This window comes from Toxotes jaculatrix, chromosome 1 (assembly GCF_017976425.1).
Source record: "Toxotes jaculatrix isolate fToxJac2 chromosome 1, fToxJac2.pri, whole genome shotgun sequence".
Taxonomy (NCBI): Eukaryota; Metazoa; Chordata; class Actinopteri; family Toxotidae; genus Toxotes; species Toxotes jaculatrix.
The window spans coordinates 5,717,387-5,727,769 of NC_054394.1; the positions used below are offsets into that span (position 1 = coordinate 5,717,387).

Below are 10,383 nucleotides of genomic sequence, written 5' to 3' on the forward strand. Positions count from 1 at the left end.
TATCTTTCTTCACTGGCTGCAAGCCATTTTCAAAGTATATTTTATATGGCTTAAAATAACAAACAATAACAAATGCACCCAGACACATGAGATGCATGAGATAGATCACAAACATGTAAATACATCACTCTCAGAGCTGCAACTAGGAAACAAAACCTCTGTTACTGAAGTGACTCAATTGTTATTCAAAGCGCAGCAAATCATATGGATCACAGATGGATATTAACAGAAGCCATAACGCCAACATCATACTTCCATGCATGTCAGATATGGTTCAATACTTCCCAAACCAGAGGCTGTAAATATAAAATGTTCTGATTTCATGCAGTTGTCATGGTTCTCCAGTCAAATAAAATACTACAATTACTGCATTGTTTCAATACAGGAAAGCAGTGACAGACACCATAGTTAAAAACAAGAGCTATAGCATTTCCATTAAGTTTTTTTTTTTTTTGTTTCCTCTCTCTTTCAGCTTTGGTAACTTGACAAAAGACTTTCTGTATGTTCTTAAAATAACCCTTCAGTGGTGAACTGCGAGAATCAAGATGCTTTCTTCACAACCTAAGAAAAAAGTCCATCTCCCTTCTTCCCTCAGTAAATCTCAGTATGTAAATCACCCCGGCTTGTTTCCTTGGTTTCTAGAGGACAAAGCAGCCAAGAGGGAATCCCTGTGTGTGTGCGCTGCTCTCATTGGTCCTGTCTCAATAGCCACTGCAGAAGTGTCAGCTTATTATAAAAACCTAAACAAGGGTCTCTGACTGTTTTATTTAATCACATAAGCCATAGACACCATTTGACACTGAAACTGTAAAATTTCTTTTTGTTTCATTCAAGACTGCGGTCTTTGGGAACCACTGGTCCAGCAACTGAACCCACCACTGTCATGTGTCTCGTTTTCTTCACCTTCTCTCAACAAACATGAAATTCTGCCAGCTGGACGAAACATCCATAGATGCCAAAAGACAAGCACTCACCATGATTTAATCCGCGGCTGTCGCTGGAAGAATAGCTGGCCGAAACGGTGTGGGAGGTGTGTGAGCAGTAAATGTGCAGCGTCTGCAAAAGAAATCATAAACGGACAGGTAGCAACAGGTTGGAGGCAGTGGGAAGCCAAACAGTGATAAATGGAGTTCCTCTGTTGAAACACGAGTTTAATTTGGGATGACAATCATTTGTCTTACTTTTCACCACAAACACCAGCTTGCTGCTGACATAAATCACGCTGGACAGAAACAAATACTTAAAAGTTGCATGGGTTGAATTCATTGTATGCATTTATAATTAGATGCCACATGCCTTGATAATATTCCAGGACAAGAGAGTGGAGAGGAGCTTGAGTGAGGTGCAGCCGACCATCGGGATGGGTAAAGTCCATATCAGAAGAAAAAGGCAGTCCATGATGATGGCATGCAGGCTTACACCTCCCCCGTTACCTCCTAAAAGAGCGCAAAAGTAGTAATAACCTGCGGTAACGCATAATGCAGTATGCACGCATTGTTTAGTGGCTCTGTTCCTGTTTGCTGGTTCAGGTGAAGTCGGCAGGTTGCAGCAGCCGGTGGTGCGCACAGACACGAAGCGCACTCATGAGTGTATGTGTGTGTGAATGAGTGAGTGTGTGTATGTGTGTGAGGAGTTGCAGGTGGTGGTGTCGGGGATCAACGGGAAGATAGCTGACTGAGCCGGCTCTGTGAGAGCCGGCCTGCGGGATGGCAGACAAGTCAGCGGCCAGCAGCCAATCAGCGTGCAGCCTCATTACCATGCGCACATAACAGAGAATAGAAGAGATTCTCCTCTTGGCAGCAGTTGGACTGCTGCGTTCAGGTGCCGCTCGTAAAAAGCTACTTCAGTTTCAATGAGCGAGCAGAGCTGTGACTTTTTAAAATTGGCTCTGAGAGATTTTTGTTTTTGCAGTGGGTGGATGAAGAGCAGAAAAATTTCACTTTTCTTTTTCCAGATGGTGATGAAATAGTATCAGGACAGTATCAAGTACCAATGAGGTTTTGCAGTGGGTCACAATAATGAGTCTCAAACAACAGAATGGCAGTTCAGGTGCTCATAGGATAACCACAGATCAGAAGTGAAAGATAGAAGAAACTGAGACAAAGCCAGAAATAAGAACAGAGGCCTTCACTGAATCCTGGATTGAAACCAACAAGTTTCCTCTTTGAGTCTTCATCAGGGTGTCACACGCTCACATTTGGTCACAGCCTATATGCAAAGACAACTTTTATTTTTAATGTCCATAGGATATTTTATTAACATCCTCTTTGGGTTGTGGAATTTTTAATTGTTTTGGTTGGACTGCAGATAAAGAACTGGCGGCTCAGATGCATAAACAAGAGAGGATGCAGATTTTCTGAATGCTGCTTAAACTGTTTTACAATGACGTGATCATTAGCAGGCGTCCCTGAAGCACGTCAGATCATTTTAGGCACAGTTTCATCTGCAGCTGTGTAACTGTCAGTAAGATGTTTTTTCACTGGGGTACAAATAACATTATAACAAAGCCTATGTATAAAAAATAACACATGAGCACCAGTGCACGGGATATAAAACAAATACAGGCTTTATAGAAACAAGCATCAAGATGTTTTTATGTAGGGGTTGCAGTAAATGTGGTCTGCATGTGTTTTCTGAAATGTTTGTTTCTTAAAGTGCTCCATGGTGCCTAAGATTAAGTCTGACATATAATGTTTAAAATATACATGAACCTAACCCATTTTTTGAGTGACTAACCTTAAAAATCTAACATTACTGACAACATTTGAATGCAGCACCATGAATGAATAGTCAATTTAAGTAGCCAAAATGGCACATTGTCTATGTGTTTAAGAGCCATATAATTTAATCTGTCGTGTTAAAGTGAAAAGTTGTTCACACTTCACTGGCTCGTATTGTTAAAACACGTGTGTAGTCCTAATTGTAGTGAACAGGTGGTCCTGCAGTAGCCTTTTCTGTTCCGGTGGCTGGCAAACACCTGGATAGGTTGCTGGAATGCACTGACAGACACACAGCTGAAGTGTACAGCCAGCTCACTACACAGATATTCACACTCTGCCGAGCATAATAAGGCTTCTCACCGCTCATGCCAGCTTCTCTGGCAGAGCACAAAGCGCAGCTCGAATAAAATATCACCTTAATAACCCTACAATATTCTCATGGGGCTTATGAATGTCTGCAGTATTTAATAGTGTATTTAGAGTATACTGACCAAATTACCATTCATGGCATTTTATTTATGATTTACCAATGAAGACGAGAACCTTTACAGCAAAGAGGCTGTTGAGGCAGTTATACTTGTGGTGGAGCACATCCCCACAGCACCTTGAGAATCCAGAACTGCCAGCTTCTAAGCATATGAAGTGCCCCAATGTAGCAAATGAGCCACTGTCACTGTTTTGAAGGGATTTCACACACAGCATCCAGTCATAGTGACAGACAAACTGAACAGGCAGTGCATTCCACACAGCATGCCAAAGCATGCAGGAGACGTGATCACAGCATCCTGAAGGTTTTGAAGGTACTTCAATTAAGATGAGATGTGCTGCTTTACTAAAACAATAGGTGCAGTATATTTTAAATATAAATTTCATTCACATCAACCTTTATTTTTGTTACTCAGACCTGCTCCATTAAAGGCTCCTTCCCGTGACTCCAAAGCCTCCACACCCACAGTCTTCTGTGGAAAAAAGAAAGCAGAAGCTGAAGCAACAGATTCAGAGGCAAAACTTGTGAAAGTTACGGTGCACTCTACTCTCAGGTGGATGCTGCGGGCAGAGCACTGAAAATCACCATGGTGTGACCATGGGCAGGTTGTACATAACTGCATCAACTAAAAAGGGGACTAACACCATCCTAAATCACACGGTTGTGCTGCTCTTTCAGTTACAGGGTTGGTCTTTTGTTTGCTTCAGTCCCGAAAAACTAGTGAAGGCCGAGCAGGGTTGGGCTATAAGAAATGGCACTCTCTCTTTAGTTCACTGTTAATCATGCACAATGCTAGTAAAGTAAGCTAAGAAAATGGAAATGCATAATCAGCAGTTTTTTTTTAATATCATGCTTTCAGTAACTTGAAAATAGTTTCGACCTCTTCCGATAGAAGATGTCACACTAGGGAACAAAACTCTTCATGGGAATAGACAGCCTCATGATGATATTATACTTCATTGGCTCATTACAGTTTCTGCTTGTCATTAAGATATAAGATGCAATCTTGGTGGCCCTGTACTTGGTTTAAGTGTTAGTGTAAGTGTCAGTGATTTGAGGTCGCTGGGAAATTTCCTGCACTATACTTTGGAGGGTAATTGCACTGTCATCTGCACAGTTTGATGTAGAGTTAGCGAAGAAACACAACCACAGTGTTTCCACAGATCGCAGTGAAGGTCCCTGAGTTGTTGTATAAACTTGCTCATGTTTGACGCTCCATCCGACTACCTGATTACTCTGCTTCGGCCCACTGCAAACAACATACAAACGTACAACATGGAGATTGGAAAGTGGAAAGATTTGTGGGCTCAGAGGCATTTTTTAATTATGGTTAGTGTCTTTTGTTTCCAGCTATTTCTCCTACTGTGTTGGTCAGTTTCTCTCAGCGTCTCTCTTTCTTTCTATCTGAAAATCTAGTTTGTATCTGTCGGTGGGGGCTACAGATGTTTTAAAATCTGAACAGTGTTACACCCCAGTGTACCACAGCCCGTTGCCACCGTGTTGACAGACGATGTGCTTATTTACGGCATGCTAAACCAACTGTCTAAAGCCCTTAGCGGTCCCTCCCTCTCTCTCTCTCTCTCTCACAATGTCTCTCCCCCAGTTGGGTTGTTGAATTACCATGGCCTGTCAGGCCAAGTCTGTTGTTTGTTTCCCAAAAGCAATACAACATATCTAGTTGCAGCTGGAAATATAAGCAGTTGGGTTTTCTGGTCAGGGATGGAAATAGATTGTAAGATTTAGAGACCACACTGAGATGAGATCCATCCCCTGCGCCTTCTGTCCTGGGAACACCATGAGGGAGGAACCAGAGTAAAGAGACCCTTTTTTAAGTTGATGGCATCTTAAAACTACTAGACTGCATTAATGTACCTACTCAGACATATGTGAACTCACGGGGTAACATAATATAAACAAGTCTGAAAATACCTATTTGCCAGGTGGTTCTCAAAGCTCTGTATCATGATGGTGAACATGGTCTGCATGACCCAGAGCAGTAAACACAGCAGCTTAGTCTAATCTACTATGAAACATTTTAAATCTTCATTTACTCCAAGTGTAATTATTTAAAACACATTCAGCCTCTCTATTTGTTAAGCACAGCTTGTCGTCTATCACCACATGGGTGATATTTTTGTTTTTCACTGAAATGGCCTGATAATTGAAATTTAGTACAGACCTCAATGGTGCTCAGAGGACGGCTCCCAGGACTTTGATGTTCCCCTCATTTACATCTAGTTCCAGCGGCACATTTTCACTTATCCTGTGAAATATCTCAACATGCACCACATTGACTGACAGTAAATTTTGTACAGATGTTCATGGTCCACAGACGATTAATCTTAATGACTCTGGAGATTCCCTGACTTTTCTTCTAGTGCCCAAATGAGCTTTTAATATCAATATCCTCTTTCCTGTTGTCATGAATGTCAGCAAAGTCATGTTTAAAATAAAGTGATTTTTTTCTTTCTTTCCTAGAGCCCTCTCCCTTCATTCAGTTTTGCACAGTAACACAATTTACTTTGTGCCAAAAAACAGTCCAACACTTTATCCCAAACTGGTTGTAGCACAATACAAAATGTGGGCAAAATGTGAGGAATGACAAGTTTCTAATTTCTCACGTATTTTGGTAATTGAGGTGGTTCGGGTGTCTTATCAGGACGCATCTCTGGCGCCTTCCTTTGGAGGTTTTCCAGGCACATCCAACTGGTAGGAGGCCCCAAAACATGCTGGAGAGACTAAATATCTCATCTGGCCTGGGAACACTTCGGGATCCCCCAGGAGGAGCTGGAAAACATTGTTACCAAGAGGGATGTTGACTGTTTAAAGTGCTCTAGGTTATCCAGCTTTGGAGTGAGTCCTTGTTTCAGGTCATGGGCTGGGCTGCACTGGCATCACTCATCACCACTTGTACGTTGCTCAAAACACTGCGCCACAAATTTACCTATGGGAGACCCCTCTCCTTCAAGGTTGGGTGTCGTGCTGGTTGAGAAAGTGGGTGCACTCTGTTTCTAATCAGATGAAGGGCCTGTTTACTGAACAGTCAAACACTTCAGTGAAGGACTGAGGGGAGCAAGCTGTTACCTCCGGAACATGTCAACTTTTCCCCTGATTTCTCTCCCTTTCACTTTGCCTTTGTTTGTTTGTTTTTTTTTTTCTGTCATGTGGCACTGCTTTTTCCAGCGTGGGCTCCAGAATGTACAACTCCAGAGCCAGACACTAGTCTTCTCTCCTGTCCTGTCCTGTCCTGTCCTCTCTGCCTGTATCTGGTCCTCATTTGAGACCGTATAATTTCCCTGTTGCTTCTATCTGTGGGAGTTTTTGGGGTGAATTTCTGTCTCCTCTTCCAGGATTATTTTTGGCTGTGTCAGCGGTTGCCACAGTGGCAAACATCTGTTTGCCTGTCACTCATGTCTCTTCCTTTGCGGCCACGTGTGAGCTCTTCTTCCACGCAGATGAACAGAAACAAAGTGCGGGCCAACCACTTACAGGATGTGTCTGTTTATATGAGCACGATATCCCTGAAATTACAACACAGAATCCTATCAAAAGAGGTCAAAGGACTTAGATTCTGAAAAAGTGTAAACCTCTTTTACTTTTTAAGTTTTTTTTTTTTTTATAGACAATCAGTGTAGTAAAAGCAACATTTTGGCAGAGGGAGTCTAGCTAGAGACAGTGAACCAAGTCCATGATGAACATGTATGCACACAGGAACTGTACGTCTCCATGAGTGTGTGTTTCCAGTATTACTCGGTGTCGTTAGCTTCATCTTTTTCTGAGTAATTCTTCTGCAGTGAGACCTTCTGGCACTTCTCCCTACCCCCCACCAACATCAAAGAAGAGAAATACTATAGTTTAGTTCACAGATGGTCCGACTAGAATCCTGAGACATCATCTGTAATATCAGTCATCAGCTGAGTTGGACTGAACTGTACAGGTCAGATTATATGGCTCTACAGAGGCTACCTGACCTCAGATTACACACTTAGACGTGTTTGTGTCTTGTCAAGAGGAAGTTGACAATTCTCCTACATCATATCTTTCATAAGTAAACTGTGATTCATGCTTAATGACCATTTGCTAAACTGCTCCTACGGACAACGACAGATAAACAGTGATGGTTGGGTTGTGTATGCTGTGATTGTCCAGCTGTGCAGAGGTCAGAAAGGAGCTAGGGACTGCACTTCTCTGTCTAGCTCTCTATTTTCATTTATTACGCAACTATTTGTGGTGCTTTTCACGTTTACAATCAGGGTCCAAAATGAACTTTTAAGTCCATCTCCCAAAATTAGTGGTTGATTGAGTGGTTGATTAGTGGTAGTAGCAACTATTTACGGGGACTGGGGCTTGGTCAGTTACCCAGAGCTGACTGGTAGTTTCTGAGTATAAATATTTGTTATTTGTAATAAAGATTTTTTTCTCAGTTTGTAGACTGAAGACCACAAAATAGCTCATGTATACAATGCACAATGCATTCAACCAGATTAGTTTTACATCAGTGCATTGACTCATTCATTCGTGCTCTGCTGTGCTGTTAAATGTCTTGGGTTTCACATAATGTGACCATAATAACATAAAACATGCATTTCTTTAAACCCTGTATTTGAGAGTTGCACATCTAAAGAATATTTACAAAAAGAAAATAAAAGCTATAATCATCTCACACCTTGCCTCTGGGAAGAAAAATTAGATAAATGCATGTCCAAATGCTGTGTGTGTGTGTGTGTGTGTGTGTGTGTGTGTGTGTGTGTGTGTGTGTGTGTGTGTGTGTGTGTGTGTGTGAGAGAGAGAGAGAGCGAGGTGGGATTTCCCTACTTTCACTTTGAAGTCAAGGGGATCATTACATGAAAAGGGAGATGTCATCAGTTGTCAGCCAGGTGCCAGGAGTCGGAGAAGAGCCAGAGAGACCATTTCCTATCCCATCAGCACCTGGGATTTCGGTCTTTGATGACGTCAAGTGGGCCTGTGCCAGTGGAGGTGCTAACGGCCCGGTGTGTGTGCTTCATATGTCTCAGCCTTTGTTGCCAGGCAGAATAAAAACCTACTGCTCCTGTGGCACCAGGCCAGACTATTTTCAGATTCACTTCTGTGCTTTAAATTGACTATGAAATGTGCGTGGAGCATCTGTCACATACACACTCCAGCTAAGACATGTTATTTGCACACAAGCGTATCCAAAGAATGACTCTCCTGCTGGTAGATGTAACACTGATTTAAACTATATCCAGTTGCTCTTTGTGTCATGGAGGTCTTACCTGGGAATCACAAGCTTGCACACAGGAAGAGATGCATTCCATGTTTTTGGTTTGCTTGGAATAAACTTGAGTAGTTAGAATGAGCCACCATCGCTGCAAGAAAAGAACAGAAAAGAAAATATAAGATAAGTTCAGAAACAAACTTTTGCTGCCTATAAAAACTGCATACACAAAAAAATCCAAGGAATAGGCATCTTACTTAAAATGTGAAAACCTCTGCTGCTCCAGTATTGATCCGGCCAGTTTCAAATGCCCAGGTAAAGAGGAATCTAGGTGGGGCACATGTTTCTGACACTCCCATCAGGCTGTGCCCATTTATTTGTATCATAAAGCACTTTGTAACAGTGTTTTGACAAGTGCTCAATAAGTAAAGGCTAATGCAATAAAAGTAAGAAGAGTAAATCAGTGACAAGGTATTTAAGCTGTTAACTGTTAACTCAGTTCAGAGTCAGTGACGCCTATTTTCAACTGATGGTCTGAGAGCGGGAGGGGTTACTATACATCAATGTTCATATGAACTGGGGGTCAAATTATTGCATGTAATGAGAAAGGAGCTGCTTATAATCCAAACCCACAGATAATTATCATAGGATGATGACATTTTTAGCATCTTTCAGCTCATTGTTTTGGTACTAAAGGCCCACAGATTTACTGTTTGGGTTCACTACTCTCCCTCAGCTAAACGCTAACATCTGTATACAAATATAGTCACAGTTACAATGCTAGCATGTGCACGTATAGCAGGGATGATGTTCACCATCTTAGTTTAGTGTGTTAACAAACTTTTGCATTTCTAAAATAATAATAATATCAAAGTACAGCTGAGGCGGATGGGACTGTCAGCTTTGCAGACAAACAGTATTTCTGAACACCACCAATGTTCTTCTATCACTGACTTTGCTCAGCGTGCACTGCTCATGCAGTGCTTGAAGTTTACATTCCTCCATCCATGGATGAGATCTACAGCTTGACTTTGTCCAGTAGCCAAGTATAGGAAGTTTCCAACCGTTGTGACAGGGCTGGGCAGAGAGATGATTGGGCAATGTTTTAATACGCTGTTTAATTCCTATTAGATACGGTCTGCTGCTGCCCTGGGGTCTCACTGTATGTGGCAGGCTTCCCACACACACACACACACACACACACACACACACACGCACGCACGCACGCACACGCACACGCACACACATACTATCCTGTCACTTACCTCGTTTTACAGAGCTGATGCTACGTTATTGCAGAAATTCTCCCTGGCCTGTATCAAAGGAGTTCCTTCTTGTAGACCTGTTGTGATGAGGCAGCAATCCAATAAATCAGCCTACAGCAAACAAACCACAACAAAGATGAGAGAGTTTGTTTCGTTTACAGAGACAGAAAAGCCCTTATGACCTTACACTACCCTGAAGTTGTGTAAGCTGCGTTGGGTTTAAGAGTTTTGTGTATGATGTTGTGTGTTGATTGACATCGTCCTTCAAAGCAATGTACATCAACAACTGAGAAAGTACGGCTGCAAAAAATTCAAACATGTTTTGGACAGTGTTGAAAGGAACATACTCCAAAACAAAAAAGTAAATAAATAAAGCATGGAACCATGTTCAGTTAAATCACTGTCAGAAACATTTTGGCTAAACACACTCTTGTATGATTACCTGTTAACAGCAAAGTCCATCAGTGTCTTGTAAAACATGCAAAATTATTATGAAAGTATGAAAAGTATTATGAAAATTAGAAGATGATGCGTAATGTTTGGTATTAAACTGTAATATGGAATTGGGGACATACCATTTTATTCTAGTCTAAACAACAACTGTCTGACGATCCAACAGGCACACACACTCTACACAACAGATGGCCAGGCATGGAGGTGTGAAGCTGTCAATACTGACAAAAGTCCAGGACAGACTTTCTGACCTTGCTCCAT

The 10,383-nt window shown here is 41.8% G+C and overlaps 1 protein-coding gene across 1 annotated transcript in view; it reads right to left on the bottom strand.

Moving 5' to 3' along the window:
• adamts18 (ADAM metallopeptidase with thrombospondin type 1 motif, 18) overlaps positions 1–1,759 on the bottom strand; it is a 57,037-nt gene extending 55,278 nt beyond the window's left edge. The window contains exons 1-3 of the mRNA XM_041038339.1: positions 1,676–1,759; positions 1,434–1,436; positions 975–1,056 (exon numbers count right to left, since the gene is read on the bottom strand). Of these exons, the coding sequence (XP_040894273.1) occupies positions 975–1,056; positions 1,434–1,436; positions 1,676–1,759 (169 nt within the window). The remainder of the gene's footprint in view (positions 1–974; positions 1,057–1,433; positions 1,437–1,675) is intronic.
• Positions 1,760–10,383: the final 8,624 nt, after the last annotated feature.